A 27,879-nucleotide genomic window follows, 5' to 3' on the forward strand; every position below is an offset into this window, starting at 1 on the left:
CGTGAAAAATAAAGATCTAATTTTTGTTGTCTTGTATCTAGCTTTAAACTTCTGAGCTTCTGGCTTATAGATGTGTTGTTGAGATGTACATGATTCCTAAAAATAAATTTTAAAAAAGCATCCCGAAACAAGTGGGGTGTTTTGAATATGCGGAATGTTTTGAACAATACATGCGAATTATAAGTTCCTGCACATAAATAAAAACATTCGCACAATAAATTGTTCATCAATTCACCAGAATGCAGGAAATTAAAGTGTTTGATGCTCAACATTTTCTGGTGGATGACCCCCCCCCCCCAGACCCCGTTTATCATGTGTCCCCGGTCCCCACCCAATGTTGAAACGAAACCTACGGCCCTGCCCCTCTGGGACAATAAAGTTAAAGTATAAAATGGTCGAACAAAAGAACAGATGATGAACTTTAGCTACATTTTACCTGTGTCTAAAAGATCTTATTCTGTTCCAGAGGCTGTTTATTTACTGGATGGGGTTAAAAAGATATAGCCTACATATTGCACGCCTTTCCTTTATTAGCCTTTTGACTGCTCATGCAGCTCCAGGGGGAATGTGTGTGCAGTTATGTCTCTGTTGTACTCTTCACCCCCCTCCTCACACACTCACTCTTCCCCAAATTGTCTTTTTCTTCCTTGTCATTTGCACCGTTTCCCACACCTTGAAGCGGAATGGAGAAGAGGTGGAGAAAGAAAGGGGGAAGACTGAGACAGAGCGAGGGCAGGGAGAGGTAAACCGGTTCAGCAGGTATACAGAGACCTAACCTAACCCAGACTCTCCCCGGCTTGTTGTCACCGTTATTTCTGACGCGCATGCGCGCTTGCGCCGGTTTCCTGCTTTTCAAAGGAGTACCTGTGTTGCTTTTTGACCCACCTCTATCGCCTGTATGTGTGTGTGTGTGTGTGTGTGTGTGATCAGGATACAAGCCGCTCTCTCAACCCACTAACACACACTCTCCCGTTATTCCAGCTCGCTGTAGGGGATATTCGTCTATACCTGTCGGGGTTGCACACCTGAGCAGACTCACCTGTCCGACCGAAAAGACTTCTCGTTCCTTTTTTTTGATTTGGATTGACAGCTGGAAAAAAATAATTAGGTTGAGAGAAAGGTGTGCGAGGCAACAACAACAACAACAACAAAAAGAAGGATATTAAACCGGTGCACCGCTTGCGAAACGAAAAGAAAGGTGCAAGGAGGAAGGAGAAGAGGGGACCGACACCTTCCATTTTTTTCCTGCCACTTTGGACTTTACTGCTTTTGGAACTTTTTGTGGACTTTACGTCGTGGAAAATCGACTTCTCTTAATACCTACATTAAAAAGTCCTGCGTGTTAATTAAGCATGCCGAGGGCCTTTCTGGTAAAAAAGGCGAATGTTTCGCCGGGAAAGCGGAACTGGAGCGAGCTGCCTGATCATGAGCGAGGGGACGTCTACATCCCAGGTGAGTCCACGCTGTTGTAATGAGCCACAGCCTATTTGTTGTTTTTTTAAAAACAGAAGCATAGGCTATACACAGCGGGTCCTGGCGCGTCTCTGGGTGCGTTTACGCACGAATTTTGTGGATTTCCATGCGGTTTTGGATCCACTAGGAATGTGCGGGTGGGAAGGGAGGGGGGAATCGGGTTGTGATTGTAACGGGGCGGCTCGCAGTCCCATCCGGGGCCCAGAGAATAACGGGAAACACAGCGAGCCGTGAAGAGACAGTATATAGTTCCTGCATGAAGGGTGAAGTTGCGGATGTTTGTCTTTTGGCCTATTTAAACACTCATTTTTATTTAATGTTTGTGTGTGAGTCAGAACAACCGTTTAAATCAGCCGGTATCCACGTTAAAGTATTTTTAATTATTAAACATAGTCCTATATAAATCATTTTAATTTAAAGCTCACATAAAACACCTCAGCAGATAACAGAAGGCGGTATGTTTGCACTTTCATATCCGTCATTTACCAAGGCACTGTGTGTTGCGGCCTAACAGCCTATCAAGGGCCCGTTGCTTTTTACATAGCGACCTTCAACCCCTGATTGCAGCGCCCTAGCTTCCTCCTTGTACAGCTTAGCACTGCATTGAATTATGAATATGAAAATGAGTTTGAGTTGATTGAATTCATGCTCACAGTTAAACAATAAATAATTAAAAAGCAGAATTTACATCAGTTTAGGAAAATAGAAAGTCTAGCCCTATAAAAATAAAAATAAAAATACACATAATTACACAAAAGCACTCATACATGTATGGCTACTCATATTCAAATAGCCATCCACTTATCAACTATTCATATGGTCCACGTAAGTACCTTGGAAACACTAAAAAAAAAAAATAAGATATAGATAATAAGAAATGTAGACTTTTGACTGCTCAGTCAGTTCTGTCCTTTTGGTGAGAGCTTGAGTTTAAAGCTTAGTAGCTACAAGGTTGTGATTGTGAGCCTTGATGGGAATGATTCTTACAGACCTACACTACTGGTCAAAAGTTTGGGGTCACTTAGAAATGTCCACTCCATTACAGACAGAATACCAGTTGAGATCAGTTGCATTGTTTTTTTTTTATCAGGGCAGCAGTATTCAGATTACATTATGTTCTTACATAATTTCCAAAGGGTTCTTGACTGCTGTAGAAAGAAGTGGCTGATCTTTAATGCAATATCTAGACTACATTGCCCATTATCAGCAACCATTCATCCAATGGTCCAAAGGCACATTCTGTTTACTAATCTGATATCATTTTAAAAGGCCAACGGAGAAAACATTGGAGAACCCTTTTGCAATTATGTAAGCACATAATGTAATCTGAAAACTGCTGCCCTGGTTAAAAAAACAATGCAACTGATCTCAGCTGCTATTCTGTCTATAATGGAGTGGAATGGACATGTCTAAGTGACCCCAAAGTTTTGACCGGTAGTGTAAGTTTTCCTCACATCCTTTAAATCCAAACCCCTTTCTTCAGACATGACATGGGTGATGGCATTGTTGTTTTCATTGCGGTCCCGACGTCCCACAGGAAATAACGTTTTCTGACTTGGTTGCCTCAACTGAAAAAAAAAAAAAAAAAAAGTAGCCTACAAGAGCTGACATGTTGTTAACTGTAAAATGTTGAGCTTGACGTGTGTGGCTTTTCAGTTAACGTTGTGTTTGCCCCCGCCGACTTTGCATTTAAATGACAAGTAAACAGGGAGTCCACTTCTACTCATTGAGAACAATCTCCATTGTTGCCATCGGCGGAGTTTTTATTGTAAGACCACGTCGGTATCAGATAACAAGTAACGGGACTACACCCAAACCCTCTCTCTCTCTCTCTCTCTCTCTCTCTCTCTCTCTCTCTCTCTCTCTCTCTCTCTCTCCCCTCCCCCTCTTTCTCTCTCTCTCTCTTGTCTTTTTCCTCCACATCTCATCACCGTTAACTTTTAATCATTGACTTTTACATCCTCTCTGCTGTTTGAAACCGGAACACTTGGATGTGCTGAACAGCGGCTAACTTTCCGGTGGTTTGAAAGAACTAATAACCCTGTCAAATAATAGTTTAGAAGCATGCATGTATTTTCTGGAACCATCAACAGCACATGTGAAGCCTTTGGACGCTGATTTTACGCACAGAAAACCACATTTACTTATTTAATGCAAGGGGATTCTGTAAACTGTGTGTTAGTCTAACTGTGACTTTTAGTCATGGTCAATCTTAAGCAACACCCAAGAAAATAAGAATAAGTCGTCGTAGAAAAGTTATTTAGATCAAAATATTTAATTTGTAATGTAAGCATATCTGTAAGATAAAAAAAAACAACTCGGCGTCAGTGCGTAATACGCATAGTTAACACTCCTTACCAAACCCTGCAACTGTTTAAGCCAAAGTCTCTGGTATGTGCCGTTACTTGACGTACCTGCCTGACGTGCGGGTGAAACACACACACACACACACACACACACACACACACACACACACACACACACACACACACAGGTATGATAATTGCAGGGTTGTTGAATATTTGTATGAGGCGCTAGGTGCCATCCGTTTGGACAATTTTTTGGTGTGGGTGTGTGTAGAAGAATTTATTTTTATCTTCAATCCACAAACATGTGTCAGTGCCTGTTTCCGATGCATCATCAGTCTCAAATTAGCCTCTAACTCAGACACATAAAAAGTGTATATCACTCACACTGGCTGGTTTATCTGCGATCAGGCAAAACATTGCTTATAAATAATAAAAAGGGTTTAAGGTAGAACTCTGACATGTGTAAAAGGCCACGCTGCTAAAGGAAATACAAAGTATGGAAAAATGAAATAAGTGCAAACATTCAAATCTTACAGTATTACAAACTGAAACATTGATGCATTTCAGTATTGACGGTGTGAGCCAGATGACACGGGGCATTTTAAGATATAGAAAAAAGATATAGGGAAAGATAAACCTTTATCGATCTCCAGAGGGGGAATTCAGGTGGCACAGCTCCACAAAGACAGAAATAAGTACAGATAAATAAGGAAGTAAAAAAGAAAGGAACTACACAAGAGAATTCAAGGAACACGGTAAGATTAAGTAACAGCAAGTCTAGTATACATGTAAACAAAGGACACCAGAATAATACTGGGATTAAGTAATGATACTTACATTACTTAGTGTTGTCTGTGTTAATATAGCAAAATAGCTACTGATAAGCTCTTGTTACAGGTTTTTATAGATAGTATTAAAATATTATATTTTCTCTGATTTTAATCTATAAATGCGTAACACAAACAGACAATTTAATCTAGATACCTTAAATCTGGTACTGACACATATTTGAGATATGACGATATATACCATTCACACATGTTTTTGTCAATCATGCAAGCTGCAACTCAGAGACTGTTAGCCTAGCTTAGCATAAAGCCTGGAAACGGATGCGTAGGCTTTTGGCTATCCTGATGTCGATAGGGAGCTCATTTCACCATTTAGGAGCCAGGACAGCAAACAGTCGGGTTTTTGTTGAGTGATTAGTTGTCCCTCGCTGTGAGGGGGCAGCAAGCAGGTTGGGCAGGTTGGGGTATAGGGTTTGACCATGTCCTGGATGTATGCTGGGGCTGATCCGTTCGTGGCCCTGTATGCGAGTACTAGTGTCTTGAAGCGGATGCGGGCAGCAACTGGTAACCAGTGAAGAGAGCGGAGGAGCGGTGTAGTGTGAGAGAACTTGGGGAGGTTGAAGACAAGTCGAGCCGCTGCGTTCTGAATGAGCTGCAGGGGTCGGATTCCTTCTGAATTTTTTGAATTAGCGTTTCCTTTTCAACTTTCCAATAAGCGTGTTTCCCAAAGTAGCCCACTACAGTAATACAGGATGTCAGCCGATAATATCAGCCTGACGATTTATCAGTTGGGCTCTAATTATGTGAGTTCATCGTATCGGAGAGGGTTTCCACTCATGGTCTGTCCCGGCTTCTGCAAGGTTAATGTTTATTGGGTAAGAGGAAATGTAACAGGCCCTGAAGACAGCCCACTGCGGCAGATAGTACGCCTTCAGCAAACACACACACACACTCACACCCTGTGTTTGTTAAAGTTATCTACCGATTGTTGGCTCCCAGCTGAGCTACGTCAAGTTCATTTCGAACAACACAACTCTCTCCCTCTCTCTCTTTCTCTCTCTACGGGGAAACAGTTGGGGTATTTCAAACCCCTCACCCTACCTACCTACAGACACTTATCCAAGTGCACACACACACTTCATTCATCGGTGAGGGGGAAGGGGGGTGAACAAACAATACAAGATGAGATTAAATGTCCGGCCAGCAGCAGTCGCCACAGAAACTATCACCACGCAGGAATAATAAAGAAAGATTTACAAACACGGCCTGTACGCTGTTCTCTGAGCTAAAACAATCGAGTCACTCAAACACTTTGTAACGTAAAGAAACCATTAAAAGTTAGACGTTTGTACTGGTAAATAGTTTAGGAATTATAATGAAAGGGTACAAAAAGGTCTAAATGTCAACTATATATGGTTTAGGCTTCCTCGAACATGAGGATTTACTAGGGCTGCAACTAACGATTATTTTCATAGTCGATTACTCTGTCGATTATTTTCTCGATTAGGCTAATCGATTAGTTGTTCGATCTATAAAAATGTCAAAACATGGTGAAAAATGTGGATCAGTGTTTCCCAAAGCCTAAGATGACGTCCTCAAATGTCTTGTTTTGTCCAAAACTCAAAGATATTCAGTTTACTGTCACAAAGGAGAGAATAAACTAGAAGATATTCACATTTAACAAGCTGGAATCAGAGAAATCTTATTTTTTTTTTTTTAAAGTTAATCGATTATCAAAATAGTTGGCGATTAATTTAATAGTTGACAACTAATCGATTAATCGATTCATTGTTGCACCTCTAGATTTAACACTAATATTGTATAATTGGACATTGGAAATCTTCGGGTTTTGGACTGTTGGCCGGACAAAACGAGTATTTGAAGATGTCGTGGATATTTTTCACAATTTTCATAACACCATGTACATTAAAGTAAAAACCTAGAAGATTTTAATTTAAATAAATGTCTGTTAAGTCGCTATCTATCGCTGATTGAGCCTATGATCCACTGATGAAAGCCCTTGCATTTGCATTTATTACGTACTGGGTGTCTGTGGCGAAATTCCTGGGATAAAAATCACAAGCGGCCCTCAGTGACACGTTTTCCATCCCCCTGCTGTGATTGGTCAGCCAGAGAGGGTAAGCAGAGCTAGTGTAGAAGCTTCATTGTGTTTTTTTTTCGGTCTCTGCTGGCATTGCAAGTAAACGGTTACTATGGCCTAACAAATAAAGAAAAGAGCGACCACTACAGATGATGAAACGTAGTGTGTTGTAGGATTATGATGAAATATATATATATATATATATATATATATATATATATATATATATGTTTTCTGACGATGCATCATTACATCCCTGCTCTTGACCAAATCTGAACGGACCCAGCTGTTGATGTGTCACAGTGTACACAGAGCTGTCAATGTGTGTCACAGCGTACCGTTAACTCCGCTGGTATACAGATCGGTTGTTTTGTCTTTTCATCTTTTCATCTGCGTGGTTTACTGGGCATGGGGCTTCATTTGCATATGCATTTGAGTTTTATCTGATTGAGGCCCGGCAGTGTCAACTGATTCGTTGTCTTCACTGAGCTGAACCACAGTTGCCTCCGGGCTACCTGAACACACACACACACACACACACACACACACAGTACCATTACAGTTAGACTTGTCTGACCAGAAAGTCTTGCAGCACCAGCAGTAGAGTCATAGAAACCTTTTGAGACTCCAAAAGACAGGTGTGTGTGCATGTCTTTGTGTGTGTGTGTGTGTGTGTGTGTGTGTGAGCAAAATAAGAAGTACAAAACAAAAAGCCAAACGTGCACACACACAAATACATACTTAACTCTGCATGTTTGCTAATTGAGCGAGTGTGCAAATAGGAACCGGTCCAGGCTGGTTGCTCCACATTGTGAAATTCTATAGCACAAGAAATATCTATACTTCGTTCTCTCTCTCTCTTTCTTTTGTTCTCTTACACTCTCTCGCCACCTAGCCTCTTTTTCCTGTCTATTTTTAAAGAGATTAAAGATGATTTAAAGAGATCACTGTCTATTTAGCTTACTTACATTTATAACTTAAGTAAATGTGAGGACATGCTTGATTTTCATATATTTTCATGAATTATCGATGTGTAGAATGTGCTGCTGTATGAACCAGTGCGCATCGACACAGAAGCTCATTTAGTGATAGATAGATAGATAGATAGATAGATAGATAGATAGATAGATACAGTAGATAGATAGATAGATAGATAGATAGATAGATATTGATCCCAAAAATGGGAAATTACAGTGTTACAGCAGCAAAATATCAGACACACAGCACAGAATATACATGAAATACTAGGATACAATATACATGAAATACTAGGATACAATATACATGAAATAATAGGATACAATATACATACATACAATAAACATGAAATAATAATAGGATAGAATACAAGAGCAACTATTTAAAATATATACAAGTTGGGAATACAAAATGTACAACTGCTTAACTATTAATGATGAAGCTGTGTAGCATTTGAAAAAACAATTGAAATGGTTTCAAAACAGTATCCTGAATGAACTTTGACATATCTGTGATCACCCATCAACATATACGTTCCTCTGATCTTATTTGTCAAAACTATTAGTCAAAATAATTCATAATTTCTGCTTTTTTAACTCCGCAATTAGGTATAATTTCATATAAATGAGGTTTATTGACCATGAATTCCAAAAAGAAGTGCAAAAGTAAGTTAGAATGAAGTAAAACAACAAGTGCATGGTCGCCGGTATAAGACGACACAAGGGTTAACAGGTGACACTCTCTCTTCTTCCAGTCTCCATCTTCCCTCCGACCGTCCTGATGATGGAGGCCGAAGCCAGCCTTGCCGAGACGACGCCTCTCTGCCTCTCCAAGCGCTCCGTCTCCGATGCGCAAACACACGCTGAGCTTCCGTCCAGCACGATGCTGGGCCGACCGCAGAGCCCTGCGCCTTCGCCGGAGGTGAGGTCCGATGTCAGGAGGAGTTCACAGGGCAGCTCTACATACGTCCGCTCCAAAATCAAGGTGAAGGAAACGTGGGAACACGTGACTGACAAATAGGGCCTCCTTAGTAGCCTATCGAATATCGAAAAATGCTTCGTCATTCAATACCAAATTGCAAAGATGTGGCCAGAGGAGCCTGGGATTGAACCGCCAATCTTGCGGTTGAGGGGAGACCACTCTTTGATGCGTTACATAAGGAGGGAATGTTTTGGGATACCAACTGAAATATGTAGATCAAAACGTCTGAATTACAAATGACTACACCCCATAAACTGGATTATATTTTTCTTATTGAATGTCTTAATTAGTCTAATATCTTTGCTTTATTTCCAGATGAGGTATCATTTTCAAATAATAATTTCATTTTTTATTAAATTATTTTCTAACGTGTTAGATTTACCATATGGGGGTTAAAATAATCGGTTCCCCAATTAAAATTGATCTTTGTTTGAGTGATTTTATATCAATTAATAAAATCCCGAAATCATCATCTTTTAATATCTGCCTTTTCACCATGGATGTGTTAGCAGAAGTTCTCTGAGAATGGCTTTTATATACAAGCTAAACTGGCATTGTAACTGAAATCTCCCTAACCAAATTGATATTGAATCAAAATGTAATCAAATCGGGACGTTGTGAATCGGAATCGAATCGATTTGGGATATCATTGGCGATACCCAGCCCTAGTGGGATTGCAGCTCAGTGTTACACGTTAAAGCGGTAGAAATGAATGAAACAATGTCTTTATAATTGCAGATAAATTAAGTTGAATGTGAATAATTAATATGTTCGTTCACTCTCTCCCTGACAGGTAACTACAGGCGAGTTACCGCCCGACCCAGCTCTTCTTCCTCTCTCTCTTCCTCCCATTCCCACCCCGCCAGCTCCAACTCCAACTCCAAACGCTGTGATGCCAGTTGCCTTGACGACAAGCCCCGACCCCAGGGAAGCGGTCTCCATGGTGACCAGATCAGCAGGTCATAGTCATAGATCGCAATCGGGGGCAACAGCGGCATTTGTGTGCCAGGTGCGTTTTTGTTGAAGTAATATACTTTATAATTCTTAAATCAGTGTGGTGAAGAATCGGGACATTCACCGTAAACACACTCCATTCTCTGGTGCCGAAAAAAATGTTCATCGAAACATTGCCAACAAAACAAATACAACATTTGTATGTAATTACCTTTGTTGATGATTAGGGATGTAACAATGCATCGTGAATCGGTTAAAAATCAATATAAATGTGTAAAGATGACAACCAGTTAAGATAGAAAATGAATTGCGATGCAATTTTTAAACGTCCCAGGGCATAATCTACGTGAGATTTCACTTGTTTGACTTCAGACGTCGCTACATCTTCTCAGTTCATTTATTTGAAGAGATTTCTTTCTATTTATTTAGTTATTTGGATGTGGGATTTGTTTTAGAAATCTAAGTATTATTATTTTTATTTAATTTCTGTTATTTAAGATAAAATGCTATTTCAATAAGAGGACGCATCTTTTATTTTGATCAGTTTATAGAAATATATGAATATTTTCAGTAATTTGTCTGCAGCTCATTCTGTTAAAACAGAACAGATCCTGAGAAAATCGTATCGGGAACTTAAAATCGTGAATCGAATGGAATCGTGAGCTGAGTGTCGTTACAGACATATCGTTACACCCATAATGATGATATTAACATGGATGTAAACCAAATTTTTGCAAATGTTTTATGAGGAAGAAAATGCATTAATCGTGTTTGTTAGGCTTCAGGGACACACACACACACACTCCCCTTTTGGTTGGAAACATTCAAGCAGTCAGATTGTTGAACAACAAAACATGATGCAAATTTTTCACACTGAACTGAAATGCACTCCTGCACTTTTTTTTCTGCTGCTAAATTGTATATATTCCACCTCCACCTCACGGTGAACCTAACTTATAACAATCAGTGCTCTGTTACAAGTCTACTTATGCCATGTCTTTTGTTGTCTGTTGTCTGTCCTGTCCCTTGTCTGTCTTAAATGCTCTACTTTAAGTAGTAATTGCACTTTATGTATAGTCTATAATGTGTGTGCACTAAATGTAGCCTGTCTCAAATGTCGGCTTTATATATTTTAAATGTAACAGCGTGCTCAGCGTGTAACACCGCTTGATCCACGACAACACGTTGTTTTGTCTCACTATATACAGTGTATATGGTTGATAAATAAATAAAACCCACTTGACTTGACTTGAACATTGAATGCTGACATCATGTTTGTATTGTTGCTGCATGTAGGTTTGCCAGAAGACCTTCCAGTACCAGCGCATGTTAAACAGACATCTCAAGTGTCACAACGACACCAAGAGACACCCGTGCAGCTTCTGCGGCAAAGGCTTCAACGACACCTTTGACCTAAAGAGACACGTACGCACACATACAGGTAGCTTCCCACTTTCATGTTTGTCACACACGTGCATTAACACAAAGGTAACAATAATAGATGGCCCCCCCCCCCCCCCATCCCTGGTCACTACACTTTGCACTAACCTTCATCCTGGACTTTACATCTGCCCATTGCATATACTACATACTATATATTCTTTGAAAATTCTGCACTCAACCCATTCAGCTTCTTTTTTTCTTATGCAGGTTATTTTGTATGTATATATTTGTTTTTCTGTATTTTGTGTTTATGTCATATTACTGTTTAATATGTTTGTTTGTTTGTTTGTTTATGTATGCACCTTGCACCAAGGCAAATTCCACATTAGTGTACTTATTGTGGCAATAAAACATTTGCTGATTCTGATTCTGGTTTGTCACATTTTCCAAAACAGGAGTCCGTCCCTACAAGTGCACGCTCTGCGAAAAGGCCTTCACCCAGCGCTGCTCCCTGGAGTCCCACATGAAGAAGATCCACAGTGTCACGCAGAAGTATGCCTACAAGGAGCGGCGCAACAAGCTGTACGTCTGCGAGGAGTGCGGCCTCACGTCGGGATCTCAGGAGGAGCTGGTGATCCACCTCCACTCGCTTCACCCCGACAGTGCGCTGCTGAAGGGGAAGGCCGCGAGGAGAGCCGGCGGAGGATCGTCCCCAGGCTCCGCGCACGGAGCTGACAGTGATGATACCACTGGATCAGCGGGGCAGTAGAGGGGGAGGGGCACCCGGAAGATCATCAAACGACAAACTCGGTACATTTGGACATATAAGTGGAGTGATGCAAGGACAGGTGGATGCCAATTTAGATAGCAGTGGGGAAAGTACAGTAAATGTCTGTATGTGTATGTAAATGTATGTGTGTATGGATTTGGGTATCTGTATATATCGCAGACTACAACCTTAAATGAAATAATGCAAGGCCAAGCCTCTCTTTAAATACCAACATGTTTTTCTTCATCTGTATTGCGTGTGAATATTTCCTGTGGTGTGTTTCTGTACAGCAAAAAAAGATGAATTTTTTTTTTCTATGAAAGTACTTTGTTCATTAAAGGAAGTAATATATACACGAGAAATCATTTTCTTTTTTTGTCTCAAAAAGCTACATTAGATACAATATTACATAATAGCCACAAAAACAAACGGAAGCTCCGTTATAGACACATTCTGGAAAACATTTTTCTCGCTCGTTGTATCAGTGTGTGTAGGTGTGGTAACAGGTTATATGTACTGAGCAGTGTTCGAATGTAACTAAGTATATTTAGTGAAGTACTGTACTTAAGTACAAATGTTGAGGTACTTTACTTGAGTCTTTTCTTTTCATGCCACTTTCTACTTCTACTCCGCTACATCTCAGAGAGAAATATTGTACTTTTTACTCCACTACATTAATCTGACAGCTTTAGTTACTAGTTACTTTACACATTAAGATTTTTAGACACATAACACAAGTAGTTTATTAAATACAATGTTTTTATTATAAATGATACTACCCAACGATATAACGGCCTACAAGTCCAGCTGAAATGATTAGACCATTAAACACACAACTGTTTGGATTGTTTCCAGTTTCTAAAATGTGAGGATTTTTCTTCATTAAAGGTCCAGTGTATAACGTGTTTAGTTGTTCATTATCAAAATCTGTGTTGCCCGTTCACAAACTTGTCCTTTTTCATGAATATTTACCACCACCATCAATTCCAAGTATTCCTTTTGGCTTGAAATGTTACATTTGCATTCGCATGAACTGGGGTAGACGCTCCGTATTCATGCGCCATCTTGAAATACGTTAGCCGGTAAGGGACATACAGGACATACTGCTCCGCCTTTCACGGTTTCGCTGTCACATGATAAACTCACAGGTGCTGCTAATGCTGCTAATGCTGCTAATGGGTATCGTAGCTTCCCGGCCCCGGCAAGTTTGAAGAAGAAAACATGGAGGACCACACATATTCAAAATCCAAATTTCAGGAACAGGATTCTTCTTCTTTGCCCAGAAAAAGAAAAAAGGAGATTGAAAAGAGCAAGAGACCGGCTTTTTGAAGCGTGAAGACTACCCTAGCTGTAATACGTACTTTGAACTGCGTGGTGCGAGAGAGTTGATTGCGATATATGATCTCAATGCTAGATAGGAGAAATTCCTACACATTGGACCTTTAAGTACTTTTACTTTTAATACTTTAAGTACATTTTCTTGATGATACTTACATACTTTTACTTAGGTAACATTTTCAATGCAGGACTTTTACTTGTAATAGAGTATTTTTACAGTGTGGTATTAGTACTTTTACTTAAGTAAAGGATCTAAATACTTCCTCCACCACTGGTACTTAGGCTACTGGTGATGATGGATCTTTCAAGGAGGCTGAGCAGTTTGGAAAATGTGTTACTACTGCTCAGAACGAGCTTTAATTGGCAATTGAGTTGAGCTTCCTGTGTATGAAAATACAACTATTCTGTAGCTTTATTATCTATGTTCTCTAAATTAATTTGCATTGTAGATATAGCCTTTGGCCCTTAAAATTCTTGGGTGAAGCAGACCAGATTCAACTTGTTTTTTGTTTTCAAGAAAAGTGACAGCATTACTGAGCAACAAAATCTCCCAAGGTACCACAAGGTATTTTGAAATATACGTCAAACTGCAGAAATTTGCGTCATTATTTTGCTTTTTCCGGGGAAGGACCCCAATGTTGGCCACTATAATCGTTGCTGTGTTTGATTTTGGCTTGGAAGACGGCCCTGACTGGTTTGAAACTGCTTAAATTAGTGGGTGGTGGAATGGTAATAAAGGATATAAGCAAAGACTGATCAAATATTTAGGATACTGCATCCAAGTGAGGACAGGAAATGTTGCTACAGGCACGGAAGGAATTCTTGGCATGACTGTTGTCAAAAAGCAAACATGTTCTATACTGAACAATAAGACACGTCCGTCCATCCTCTAAAATACTACAGTTATTTGTAAGCAAAATTGTTATTAAATAAGTCTCAGTTTAGTTTAAGCTGTAACATATCTGTGGATTTCTGTTTCCTCTTACGTTATTTTTCAGTCCAAAGAGTCAGCCTAATTTTACAACATTATACAGTATGTCTTTACGGCCTCAGCTCCCGTGTTACATTTGAATGCAAAAGTGTGAGTTGATTATGCTTTGCACTGCCTCTACAAACATTATGTGAGTGAGTGCATGGACGATGGCTGTTTAATTGTACTCTATATCTGTTTAATTATGCTACTTTTTTTCCCTCAAGCTTTTGACTGTGTTTGAGAAAGAGAGCGGTTGTTGTTTGGCAAGGTGAGGGTGTGGATTCTTGGTCTCTGTCGGGTCTTGTTGGAGGAATCCTGCAAACGCCTTTCAGCCTGAGGAAACACAGAGGCAGATTCAAGTGAAGACCAGATAACGGTCTTGGAAGTTAACTGACACTGATTGTATTAAAGAGGCTCTGGAAGTGATTTTGTCATTCACACCGTCCTTCTTCTGATACATCAGATCATTGTTATTTCAAAACATTGTAAAATAATGTATTTGCACATGTAGTTAAGACTGTTTTGCCACGTTCGGTTATTGGTTTATAGCTGACTTAATTCATTTTTTTCTTAGATTCCTTTATAAGGCCATTTGGTTTTTTGGGGTTCACACACAATCTAAGCCATGCTCGTGCTGTGGCTCTGGAGATTGTTTTCTGGAAATTTGAGTTGGTCGACCACTTTGGTCCACAGTGAAATATCTCAATTATTTTCAGATGTTGGGGTTAATATTTTGTAGAGACAGACATTCATTGTGCCCAGAGGATGAGTCATACTGACTTTAGTGATCCCCTGACTTTTCTTCTTGCACCACTGTGAGGTTGACATTTGTGGTTTTGTGTGAAATGTCTCAACATCTTTTAGATGAATTGTCAGAAGCTCAAAGCAAGTTCAAGTACAGCCTCACAGAAGTTACCACATACTGTAAATGCCGTGCCTCAGAGGCAAATATTGTACTCGAGTACAATATTTGCCTCTGAGGTGTGGTGGAGTGAAAGTATAAAGTATAAAGTAGCAGAAAATGAAAATACTCAAGTAAAGTACAAGTTGGCCAAATAGTACTTGAGTCGCCTAAATGTATAGGTTATTTTCCCAGTCCTGTTAATTAGTAATTTACGTTTATTCATCCCTGTATTTCTTTCTCTTTCACTCGAGATGCACCAACTTGTTTTCAAGGGGGTCTCAAGTTAGCACAACTCTAAGTAAACAAATAATAATAATGCTAATTAATTAAACTATTCAACGACAAAAAAATACAAAATTAAAAACAATAATAAACTAGAAAGCAAATAAATGAACACAATATCATAATAATAATAATAATAATAATAATAAAACTCTTTTAAAATAAAAATATTTTTAAATACTCGCCGCTAGATGTCACTGTTGATATTTTTGCCCCCGGCCCTGTCGTCTTCTTCCGGTGAAGTGATGTCAACAAAGAACACGTGATCTGGCGTGTCTTTGAATGCAAGGCGCCAGCAACTGCTGCAAACTCACAGGTTAAAGGTGAGCCGCATTTACACGCACAAGCACACTTTACCTCACTTTTTCCTCTGCTAAATCCCTCTACACATGTTGCTTAAACATGGTGGCTTGTCAGCGAAAGACTTTCACGTTGATAACTAGGGGCTGCCAGCGTTAGCTTATGTTGGCTAACGTTGCAGTTGTCTCCATGCGTCAACAGTATAAAGCTGTAGTAACATACAGTTTATTAGCACTCCTGTCTTATGTGTGTCTCACTAAATCAGTCGTACACACAGTCCTGTCCAACTTCTACCTGTGGACATGTTGCTGCGCTGTTTGTTATGCCCCAAAACAGTGTAATGCGTTGTTATAAAACTGGCATTGCTAACAATGGCTAACCTGGCTAGAGCAAACCCCACCGTGAATTCCGACTTGTCAATCAACTCGGGTGCGACGTCATTCCCAGGTAATTGTAAAGGTAAATGTAACGTTTGCTTGTCTTTGAGCATGTCGTGGTGTGCTATGTGTTATGCTATCGGTATCAGTCTAACGTGTAATTTCTCTCCTGTCAGATCCAAAGGGATGCCAGCTTCGGAGCCGGTCCGGTTGGGTCGCAAACGTGCCCTGCCCTCCTGCCCCAACCCGCTGTTTCTCAAGTGGCTCACTGAGCTCCGGGACGAGGCGAAAGAGAAGGGACTGAAGATCCAGTACACCTACCAGAAGGTAAAGAGGCTGGTCTCTTCACTCCAGGTCTGCAGTTTCCATTTCTGTGTGTAGTGCATATAACAGTTGTATATTTTTCTCTGAAGAAAATCGGATTCATAAAAAAATTAAAAACTTGCTAAAGAAGTCCACCGGGGACCAACTACAACCATTAGTTCTGAGAAAAGTAATTTAGTCAGTCATTGATTTTACATTCATTTGGCTTAGGGGCTGCCCAAAACGGCTTTGGTGCTGCACGCCGTTAGTCAGACAGTCCAAAAATATTAGTAAACGTAAACAGCTCTCTCCCAAATCCAAAAAACTAGAGTTCTAAAACTCAAATTTGTGATGTGTTATGTAAGGTCTTGATGAATTTATGGCAGAGCTGTTACTAGATCACATTAGATTGTACGAGTGTACCTAATGAAGTGGCCGCTGAATATAATGTGTACTTTTACTAGATGTACTTCAAGTATATTTCGATGCTGGTGCTTTTGTACTTTTGCTTAAGTAAGATTTTGTGAAGAAAGCAGGACTTTTACTTGTAACAGAGTATTTCTATGCTGTGGTATTACTCATTTTACTTAAGTCTATCTTTATTTGTGTGTATTTCTCTGTGTCTTTGTCCAGGCCATCAGCTCTTTGAATAAATATCCATTACCGCTTCAAAACGCCAAAGAGGCAAAGATCCTCCAGAACTTTGGAGACGGCATCTGTAAAATATTGGATCAAAAACTGCAACGGTACCTTAAAGAGAACGGTAAGAAACGGATGGACGGATGTATGGATTCATGTTTGCATTTATTTACTGATCCAATTGTATGTTAGATTATTTCTTGTCCAGATATGACATTGCCAGGAACCAAGGCTGCTGGGATTTGTTGTGTTGTATTTCTGCAACACCAGACAATAAACTACAAGGACATTACAGAGAGCCTGGAGAGATTGAAGATCAGTCTTTTCAAAGGAATCTGTAAAATAGGAGATCATTAAAAAAACTAGATTGGTGGCTGCATTGAGAGTGGGAGAAACTATGTAAAATACAAGATGGGAAACTAGTGGTATTACAGAATATTTTCAGAAGGGAAAGGTACATATATGAACTACAAATATTACACACCATGAGCATTTAAGAAAAAGGTGGAGCAGTTTAAAGTTCAAATCATAACTCATCAGAATCACAAGCAACCACTCAAATCAGAAAAACAAACACAAAACCCAAACACCCTAATTTGTATTATGCTATTTGTACTATAGTTGGAGATTTGTCATAACAAAGTAGTCTTAAAGTATGTTGAAGTTTTCAGTTTATGTAGGTAATTACACCAGCTCCTCTTTACGTCTCCATTAGGCCCAGACGCTCCTATTCACTCTCTCCCTGAAGGAGCGCCCCGTCCTGGCAGACAGGACAACAACAGCCTGGCTCCCTCCAGAAAGGTAACTTAGATAAGATAAGAGAGAATATTGTCAATCATTCTATATACAGGGCAGTACTGTACACAGAGGAGCAAAATTGTGTTTTGCCTGGTCCCGCTGCAAAACAAAAAGACAATAATTCTGTGTTATATCAGTCAGCGATAAGAGGAAAGTAAAATAGAAAAAGTGTTTATTGGTGTAACCTCTAACGTTCCTGTGTCTTCCATCTTTCCTTGTAGAAAAATGCAGCAGGGGATCAAGGGAACGACAAAGGAGGACGAGGAGGACGAGGAGGAGGAGGAGGAGGAAGGAAGAAGAAAAGGGAGTACGTACCCCAGAAGAGGTCTGGAGGTTATGCTGTGCTGCTCACACTTTACAGGCAGTCCCAGGTACACCTTTCTCCATCACATGTATAAGTATAACATAAGTATTGCATTGTGGCCTTAGTAATCAAAATCCCATTTTCTCTCTCTCTCTCTCTCTCTCTCTCTCTCTCTCTCTCTCTCTCTCTCTAGATCCCAGGCAGCAAAGGTTATATGTTTAAGATGGAGCTACAAGCAGAAGCGCAGCATCTCTGCGACAAGTCTTTCACTGTCGTAAGTGAAATATAATTACATCCATTTGTTAATGTTAACCCCTGCTTTTGATATCTGTTTATCTTCTTGTGCAGTAGATTTATTTTAAAATGGAGTCTGTTCCCTCTTTTATTTTGTCTGTCTGCGTGTCTGTAGCCAGATCTTGGCAGTAAGTACACTGCCTGGTCTTCAGTGAGCACTCTGATTCAGAAAAACTTTGTGATGAAGACCCACAACCCTGCAAGGTACACAGGTGATAGTGAGCAATGTTGGGATGCTGATAATCTTCTAACCTACGTTTAGTGCAGTTTTTTCCATGCCATTTTATACCACAGTGATGTGAATTTTGTTTACTCTCCTTTCTCGCCCAGGTATTCTCTGACAGAAGAGGGTCTGGCTTTGGCGGAGCGACTGGAGTGCGTAGAGCAAGGGACCAAAGATGGCCCAGAGGGGGACAGAGAAGAGGCTAGAAGTGAAGGAGAGGGGGACGCGGAGGAAGAGGACGGTGGTCCTGGGCTTGTGGACCTTACCGCTAGTGATGATGACGAAGAAGAGAAGGAAGGAGACAGAATATAGTAAGATTGCTTTAAATAAGTGAAGTCTTCACCTTCTGCTCTTTTGCCTGCTGGAACAAAAGGAATCGTCTTCTCTCCACAGCCCCACGGAGAGGCCGAGCTGCGTGGCCTTGCCAAGGAGTGACGTTGATGGGATGGGTTTATCGGAAAACCCCCACAATTCACATGCAACGAGCAGAACGCCGAACGCACCACGTCTTCTACCCGGAACCTACGAAATTATACTCTGTGTTGACTTCATTGAGACAACTGGGTAAGAGAGCTGTCTGGATTTCTGTGTAAGTCAAAGATATACAGTACATGTACATGACATGTGTATTTCATGACGTTTTGATTTGCCTGTGCAGCGGCAGCAGTCACTGCAAGCAGGAGCTGGTCAAAGAGCTTCAGAGGAATGGAGTGGCCTTCGATGTTAGGAAGCTAAACGTTGGAGACTTCCTGTGGGTTGCTCGAGAAAAGGTGGCACCTGTTCCAGGTAACACACACACACACACACACACACACACACACACACACACAAGAAGGTAAACTAAGGGTACATATTTACCTCTAAAACCTATTTTTACATGACAAAAAAAACATGAATTGTTCTCCAAAATGACATGTTTTTCATAATATTTCCGGCTTTCAAAGAGACACATAACTGAACATTTTGGGAAGTACTGCGGTTCTTTATTTGAAGAAGTTAAGAGAGACAGCAACCAAATAATGAGCAAAGTGACCTATACCTTTTTTTTCTCCAAATGGCATCATCAAGCATGCTATTTTATAGCAAAATTTTCAAGTCATGTTTTTTTAGTTCTCACCTTTTGACTCCAGACAGAATTAATAGTTTTCTTAAGCATCTTTTTGTTTAGTACCTGTGTCCATTGGGTAGCTCGAGCCATTGTTATGCCATTACTATTACTATATTATACACTCTTCTCTTCTCTTCTCTTCTCTTCTCTTCTCTTCTCTTCTCTTCTCTTCTCTTCTCTTCTCTTCTCTTCTCTGGCTGATAAAAAGGTGTCCTCTAAATGAAGTCACTTTTTTGGGGGGCACATAAATGACAATATTACAAAAATAAAAAGAAGAATGTATTTTTTTTTTTTAAATCGTGGTTTTGATATGATAATTAGGAGGGTGTTTGTTCCACAGTGTTGGAGCTCAAACAGTAAAAGATTGATCTTCTTTTGCTTGTTTGAACTTTTAACAACATTTGGTTGTCAGTACTTCTTGCGGAGGTCTTGGTGCAGAATTAGGAAGATCAGAAATGAACAACACAGCCAAAGTGATCAACAGAATCCCAAACTGAATTTTAAAACGAATAGTAAGGCACTCGTAAACTCATAATTCTGGTTTTGAAAGAAAGTGTGCTCACTTAATCTGCTTACTTCCTCCATACTTTGGGTGTTAATGTCACCTTAAGTTATTTGCACGTTGCCCATCTATCTACATAAATGCATTATAGCCTCATTCCTTCTGTTTTTCTGTCTGTCTCTCCAGGTCAGTTGCGTGCCCCTACAGGCAGGGAGCTCGTTCTTGATTACATCATCGAAAGGAAGAGGATGGACGACCTGTGTGGTAGCATCATCGATGGACGCTTCAGGGAACAGAAGGTCTGTGTGTGTGTGGTGCATAGTCTTCTTCGGCAATTCATTTATCAGTTGTTTTTAATCAAATTGTTATTTGTCATTTAGTCTGCAAAATGTGAAGAACAAAGACAAATCCCTGTCACAATTGAGTTGAGTTTCTCTTGTTATATAATGGTTTTACTGGGTAGAACCACGATTCAACTTTTTGTCTTTCTCCCTTCTTTTCTTCCCTGCATCAGTTTCGACTGAAGAGGTGTGGTCTTCGTAGGCCCTGCTATCTGGTAGAGGAGTGTGGGTCGGCTGCCTCCCACCTGAGTTTACCTGAAACCACGCTGCAGCAGGCCATAGTCAACACACAGGTGTGAGAACACACTCCTACACTTACATACTTTGGACAACAATAGATCTAGACCAATGTGCTGGTTTTCATTCAGGTGCACCTTGTTAAAGAAATTGTTCTTGTTTTCCTTTGTTGAAATACATGCATCTGTCTTTTGTTTCTTGTTCTTTCATTACAGCATTTATATTTATTTATTTATTTATTTTTATTACAGTTTTTATTGGGAACACAGTTGGTGTACATAATGCAGCACAACAAATATGCATCTTTTCCTGGCATTACAGCATTTTTAGTGATTACGTACTCATGATTACATCAAATCACAACGTATCCCATTCATTTCTACATAGGAAGATTAAAAAAATTTGATGTAGTAAGAAATCACGAAATTTTTGTCAGCTAACTCCACAATATTCTTGTACAACTACAGATATGACCAAATTGCTCTATGGGCCAATATTTTTGAAAAATACTGGCTTAATATATTTGAATTGCCATGTATGTTGGCAATAATTTGCAGTACATAAAGACTATATTTTAGGTATATTTCAACTTTTATTGTCTTTGTGTTTTTATTCATAATTATCATATTATATTGCCATTTCTGTTGTTCAAAAGTTACTGCTATTTGTACTGTGTGCTGTCGTAAAATCCCTATTAATACATATCTGCTATCACAACTTTCTGATGCCAAAATGGCCATAATGTTGTATGACTAAAACTAAAAATGTATATCTGCATCACAAATCCAGAATGGTTCCAGCTCTAGACAACACTAGAACAAGTTAGTCATTAAAAACAAAAACAGCATCAATCGGAGTACAAATTAGCAACAGCAAATGTTACAATGGTTTTGCCGATTTTGTGTGTGTACTGTATATATACGTCTCGTGTGCTCTTGTCATTCGTATGTGTTTGTGTGTTAGGTAGTTGATGGCTTCTTCGTGAAGAGAGTCCAGGACGTGAGGGAGTCGGTGGCCTACCTCACCGTCATGACGCGATACCTGACTAAACTGTACCAGGTGACACACACAGACAGTATCTTTTTCTCTCACCTTTTTTCTTTTTAAACAAAAGCCACCTCATGAGCAGACCCCTACAGAATCTGGGGATTTTTATTTTGTCCGTTACATTCAAGCCATTGCCAAATGAGTTGCTACAAAGCTAATTAAGACTATCGGCTCCACACAACTCTCTCTGTATTTCTCAGTAGGACTGTTCAAAAGATCGTGGCGTCCGGTGACTTTCGCGCACAGAAAATCGAGTGAAGATTAGAGAAGAGTCCATCATATTTTTTTTAATCCTCTGTGTCCTCCGTGGCTAAGGTGAACACTATTTCACTCATTCAGTTGTTTTCTGTCTTAAAGACGGATGCACACTCAACCTCACTCACCTCGTAATGTTAATTTTCAGTCTCTTATTTAAATGCAGATTACCGACCGGGCAAAGTGATCATACTATTCTCAGACATTTTATGACTTTTATTGGGATATTATACTATTACTTTTTAATGACATTTTTAGCGCACAAAGTCATACTATACATACCATACTATGACTTTTTTTATTTTCTTTTCGACAAACTATACTATGACTTTTTTCGAAATATTATACTGTCCGGTGACTTTTGCGCGCAGAAACTCGAGTGAAGATAATGACCTTCTGAAGAGTCCGTCATGTTTTTTTAATCCTCCATGTCCTCCATGGCTACAAGCAACTGTGCCATTACTTAGAATTCCTCATGAGGGGGACAGAAACTACGCACTATAGCTTTAACTGTGATGTGTGCTTTACACGTGTCCTTTTTTTCATCTTTATTTCAGAACTGTACGCTGATCTGTCGCTCCAGAGAGCTGGAGGGTGATGGAGTGAGTGATGAGGAGGAGAGCGGGACCCCCTCCTGCTCTCTCATTTCTTTTGCAGAGTTCAACTATGGTGCAATCAAAAACAAGGTGTATGTCTGTGTACACGTGTACTGCGTATTTGCACTTTAAAAAAAAGAAAAAGAAATAACTCTAAAAACTTTTAGCCTGCCGTTTCCTGTTTTTTAAGATAAAGAATTACACTGTTGGTCCTTAATTTATTTTTCTTTGTTTAATCACAGTGTTACATGGTGTGGTTGTGAATACATAAATCCCTGTTTCTCTCTTGTCCCTTCTAGTGTCAGACCGTGAGGGAAGTGTTTGCCAGACAGTTGATGCAGGTTAGCGGTTTGTCTGGAGACAAGGCAGCTGCTATACTGGAGCAATACAGCACTCCGCACAGGTAGCTGATGTGTTATAGTATGTACAGACATATCACTCACTTCTTACCCATTATCTCCTTTTTTTTTCTCCTGGTAATGTACTCATGATTTCATGCAGCAGCAACAAAAAAGGGTAACACTTTACTCAAAGGTATCTACATAAATGCCCAGATACACAGACCAGAAGGCCGACCCTCGGCAGTAAAGGCAGTTGGGCTGATCAGTCTCCCCGAGTTGGTCAAAAAAGTGCCTCGGAACACACCAAAGCGACGAGAAGTAATACGTCTCCATAACAGCAGGCGGCGCTAATCTAAAAATAAAACCGGCAGCTGATTGGACGAACGCGTCACGTGGGTCTTGTTTCTCCAGAAATTCAAAGACAGACTGTCATGGCGGCTTGTTCAGAATACGATCTCATATTGTACTAAAATAGTTCACCGAAACGTGTTTCTGAAAACATTTTAAGCGAGAAATAGGCCATGCAGTTGCTGAATCTGTCTTCATTTCAGATCAACAAAGGTCAGTTTAAAAGATTTTCGTCAGATTTTGAGAGACTCTAGTCACGCTCATCCCACTCCTCGTTTCCTGGTTAGCACTCTACCAATCAGATGGGTCATTTGAGTCCGACTGCCGGCAGTGCCCGCCCCGCCGATTATACATGTCAAATCGGCCAAGATGAAGGACGACGGCCCCTCGGACGGATGACGGCACAGAACACACCGAACAGACTCCAGTCACTGACCTCGCCACTGACACTGTCATGACACATGAACTCTAACCCTTACCCGTCATGGCAAAAACCGAATGACACTAAAAGAAGCGTTATGTCATAAACGTTTATGACTTGTTTATAATGTTTGACGCACGCGTTCATGACAGTGTCATGTCACTCTTATGTAAATACCTTCAAGTAAAGTGTAACCTAAAAAAGGTCTATTTAGATCAACAGAACTGGGTGGTAGGCAGAGACGGATATCTTTACTGAGGACTATGGTCCCAAGCTTCTGTAAGAGATACTGTAAGAGATTTTATTTTTTAAATCTCTCTCTCTCTCTCTCTCTCTCTCTCTCTCTCTCTCTCTCTCTCAATCTCAGTCTTCTGACAGCCTATAAAAAGTGTGCAAGTGAAGCAGAGAAAGAGAAACTCCTCTCTTCCATCCGATATGGGAAGCTGAAAAGGTTTGTAGCGTAAACTTGATTCATATTTTTTTCCTAGCATGTTCCAATGATTCATGTTGTCAAAAAAACAAAGACAAAATATCATTATCGAGTCAAACTACTGTGACTTAACTGAAAATATACTCAACTAGAAGTTAAGGGACTGTCGAAAAAAATAAACTTGAGTTGTAAGATGACCTGCACCTGTACCAGGAGAAATTGTGATTTATTAATGCTTAATTTTCTTTCCTTGTTTTTCAGAAACCTGGGTCCAGCTCTGAGCAGAACAGTTTATCAGCTGTACTGTACTCAAGGAGCACTGTCATAGACGCACACAGTCACTGGTGAACACGATTTCACTCATTCAGTTATTTTCTGTCTTAAAGATGGACGCACACTCAACCTCACTCACCTCATAATGTTCATTTTCTGTCTCTTATTTACTTAAATAGAATTAACTTGATAGGGATTTTCATGTTAATGTAAATATAGAAATGCTGCTTTATTTTCTTTACTGTAACATATTGCTAGTTGTGGGATGAATTTCACTTGTACATGTATCCGATGATACTACAATAATAAATATAATTAAGAAAATGTTTTATACTATTCTGTTATTTCATTGCAAATGTGAAGTGATTAATTTTTTTTAATCACTTCACAAAAAAATCTGTATTAAAGACTTGGAAATGCACATTACTGACTGGGCAAAGTGGTCATACTATTCTAAGACATTTATGACTTTTTTTTCGACATACTATACTATGACTTTTTTTAGACATACTATACTGACATTTAATTTTAAGATAACGTTTTTGGCATTTTAGGCCATTTTTTGATAGGACAGAGAGAGAGACACTGTGGCAAGGACTGAGCCTCTGTAAGTGGTCGCATAAGGTACACATAATGGTGACATATACATTGACAAAACAAAAATACATGATGACAAAGAAATTATTCATCCACCTCTATATTACACTCAATTTAACAGTAATGTGTATGAGTGATGAAATGTGTGACAGTTAAGAGTGCATCTCTGGTTTTCTAGAAGCCACTGTTTTAAAGGTGTTGAATGTAGGACCCTCTCTTATTGGGAGGGGCAAGCTATTCCAGAGTTTACCTCCTATTATTGACAATACGTTTTGTCCAGTCCTTTATGACTTTTTCAACATACTATACTAGTATGTCTGCCTCAGGTGGGAGATTGACCGCCTGGTGACCTGGTGCAGTCAGAACAACTTGGAGCTAAACGCTCTGAAGACAGTGGAGATGGTTGTGGACTTTAGGAAGCACGCAGCCCCACCCGCCCCGATCAGGCCCTCTCCCCCCACACAAACAGTTTGAACCCCACCCCTCTGGCAAGAGGCTGTAGTCCACCACGACCAAAACCTCACGCCACAAAAACAATTTTTTCCCCTCAGCAGTAAGCCTCACCAACAAGGCCCCGTATGTGTGAATTTGTTTTTCTGTATTTATTGTTTATTAATATTAATAATTCATATTCATGTTTAATATGTTTGTTTATGTATGCACCTTTCACCAAAGCAGATTTCACACGAGTGTAGTTATTAAATAAAACCTTTTCTGATTATGATATGCCTTTTTTCAACTTTCTATGCAATGACTTTATAGACTTTTTTTTCCAATGTACTATACTTACTACTATACTATGACTTTTTTATGACTCTTTTTCGACATACTAAACTGACATTTTTTTTAACATTCAACATGGACGCTGTAATTGTGATACCGCAATACGGTGAAACTGATATTTTTTGATAAAGGTTATCATACCGTCAGAATTGTATATTGGCCCATGCCTAATAAAACTACTATGACTTTTTCTCCTCTTTTTGCGACATGCTATACTATGACTTTTTTGACATACTATGATTTTTTTACTTTTTTTTCAACATACTATACTATGACTTTTTTCGACATTCTATACTATGATTTTTTTCCCTCTTTGTTCGACATACTATACTATGACTTTTTTACACTTTTTTCGACATACTATACTATGACTTTTTTTCGAATTTTTTTCGACATACTATACTATGACTTTTTTCGACTATTATGCTATAGACATATGACTTTTTTCCTCTATACTATGGAAAGAACTATACTATAGTATGACTTCTTTTCCACTTCTTTCGACAAACTATACCATGACTTTTTTCCAATTTTTTCGACATACTACACTATGACTTTTTTGCCTCTCTTTTTTCGACATATTATATTATGACTATTTTTCAATTTTATCGACATACTATAATATCACTTTTTTCCTCTTTTCCGACATATTATGCTATAGACATATGACTTTTTTCCTCTATACTATGGAAAAAACTATACTAAGACTTTTTTCAACAGGCTATACTATGACTTTTTTCTCCTTTTTTAAACCTACTATATTCTGACTTTTTTTCCATTTTTGTTGACATACTAAACTATGACTTTTTTTCCGTTTTTTTCAACATACTATACTATGACGTTTTTCCTCTTTTTTCGAAATACTATACTATGACTTTTTTCCTCTTTTTTCGAAATACTATACTATGACTTTTTTCCCTCTTTTTTCGACATACTATACTATGACTATTTTTTAATTTTATCGACATACTATACTATGACTTTTTTCCACAATTTTCGACATACTATACTTTGACTTTTTTTTCCAACATACTATATTATGACTGTTTTTCCAATTTTTTCGACATTCTAAACTATGACGTGTTTTCCTGTTTTCGAGAAACTATACCATGACTATTTTTCATTTTTATCGACATACTTCACTATGACTTTTTTTCCTCTCTTTTCCGACTTACTATACTATAAAATTTGTTGACATACTATACTGACTTATGTTTTTTTTTAAATTCGACATACTATACTATAACATTTTTTGACATACTATACCATGACTTTTTACACTTTTTTTCGACATATTATATTATGACTATTTTTCAATTATCGACACACTATACTATGACTTTTTTCCTCTTTTCCAACATATTATGCTATAGACATATGACTTTTCCTCTATACTATGGAAAAAACTATACTATGACTTTTTTCTACTTTTTCAACCTACTATATTATGACTTTTTTCCAATTTTTTCGACATACTATACCATGACTTTTTCCCAATTTTTTGACCTACTACACGATGACTTTTTTCCTCTCTTTTTCGACATACTATACTGTGAGTTTTTTCCCTCTTTTTTCGACATACTATCCTATGACTTTTTTCCTCTTTTCCGACATATTATGCTATAGACATATTACTTTTTTCCTCTATACTATGGAAAAAACTATATTATACTATGACTTTTTTCAACAGGCTATACTATGACTTTTTTTCCACTTTTTTCAACATACTATGCTGACTTTTTTTTCGACATGCTATACTATGACTTTTTTCCTCTTTCTTCGACGTACTATACTATGACTTTTTTCCTCTTTTCCGACATATTATGCTATAGACATATGACTTTTTTCCTCTATACTATGGAATAAACTATACTATGACTTTTTCCAACAGGGTATACTATGACTTTTTTCCACTTTTTTTAACATACAATATTATGACTTTTTTTCCAATTTTTTCGACATACTAAACTATGACTTTTTTTCCTCTCTTTTTTCGACATACTATACTATGACTTTTTTCCTCTTTTTTCGACATACTATACTATGACTTTTTTCCCTCTTTTTTCGACATACTATACTATGACTATTTTTCAATTTTATCGACATACCATACTATGACTGTTTTCCTC

General features: G+C 38.9%; 2 protein-coding genes across 3 annotated transcripts; both read left to right on the top strand.

The window, feature by feature from the left end:
- Positions 1-1,352: 1,352 nt before the first annotated feature.
- ovol1a (ovo-like zinc finger 1a) lies at positions 1,353-12,089 on the top strand. The gene is made up of 5 exons (XM_031304116.2): positions 1,353-1,452; positions 8,404-8,633; positions 9,424-9,639; positions 10,881-11,025; positions 11,423-12,089. The coding sequence occupies exons 1-5, from the start codon at positions 1,353-1,355 to the stop codon at positions 11,734-11,736; spliced, it is 1,005 nt and encodes a 334-aa protein (XP_031159976.1). The 3' UTR covers positions 11,737-12,089.
- Positions 12,090-15,456: 3,367 nt separating this feature from the next.
- On the top strand, positions 15,457-24,686 carry mus81 (MUS81 structure-specific endonuclease subunit). 2 transcript variants are annotated; one of them, XM_031304107.2, is made up of 17 exons: positions 15,457-15,556; positions 16,087-16,237; positions 16,847-16,976; positions 17,568-17,653; positions 17,872-18,021; positions 18,148-18,228; positions 18,364-18,452; positions 18,579-18,782; positions 18,865-19,035; positions 19,130-19,257; positions 20,268-20,380; positions 20,596-20,715; positions 21,623-21,718; positions 22,519-22,647; positions 22,857-22,960; positions 24,035-24,118; positions 24,359-24,686. In XM_031304107.2, exons 2-17 carry the CDS (start codon positions 16,097-16,099, stop codon positions 24,423-24,425), a joined length of 1,893 nt encoding a protein of 630 aa, XP_031159967.1. In that variant the 5' UTR covers positions 15,457-15,556; positions 16,087-16,096; the 3' UTR covers positions 24,426-24,686. The 2 variants fall into 2 exon arrangements, with proteins under 2 accessions (XP_031159967.1, XP_031159968.1); XM_031304108.2 differs by lacking the exon at positions 15,457-15,556 and adding an exon at positions 15,564-15,980.
- The last annotated feature ends 3,193 nt before the right edge of the window (positions 24,687-27,879 follow it).

The sequence above is a fragment of the Sander lucioperca genome, chromosome 17 (assembly GCF_008315115.2).
Source record: "Sander lucioperca isolate FBNREF2018 chromosome 17, SLUC_FBN_1.2, whole genome shotgun sequence".
NCBI classification, from domain to species: Eukaryota; Metazoa; Chordata; class Actinopteri; order Perciformes; family Percidae; genus Sander; species Sander lucioperca.

Bases quoted from the DNA above. Each gene is read 5' to 3' on its own strand.
- mus81 (XM_031304107.2), top strand. From the start codon at position 16,097: ATGCCAGCTTCGGAGCCGGTCCGGTTGGGTCGCAAACGTGCCCTGCCC. The intron at 16,977-17,567 runs GTAAGAAACGGA...CGTCTCCATTAG, and splicing joins ACGGTACCTTAAAGAGAACG to GCCCAGACGCTCCTATTCAC. The intron at 20,716-21,622 runs GTGTGAGAACAC...TTTGTGTGTTAG, and splicing joins AGGCCATAGTCAACACACAG to GTAGTTGATGGCTTCTTCGT.
- ovol1a (XM_031304116.2), top strand. From the start codon at position 1,353: ATGCCGAGGGCCTTTCTGGTAAAAAAGGCGAATGTTTCGCCGGGAAAG. The intron at 8,634-9,423 runs GTGAAGGAAACG...TCTCCCTGACAG, and splicing joins ACGTCCGCTCCAAAATCAAG to GTAACTACAGGCGAGTTACC. The intron at 9,640-10,880 runs GTGCGTTTTTGT...TGCTGCATGTAG, and splicing joins CAGCGGCATTTGTGTGCCAG to GTTTGCCAGAAGACCTTCCA.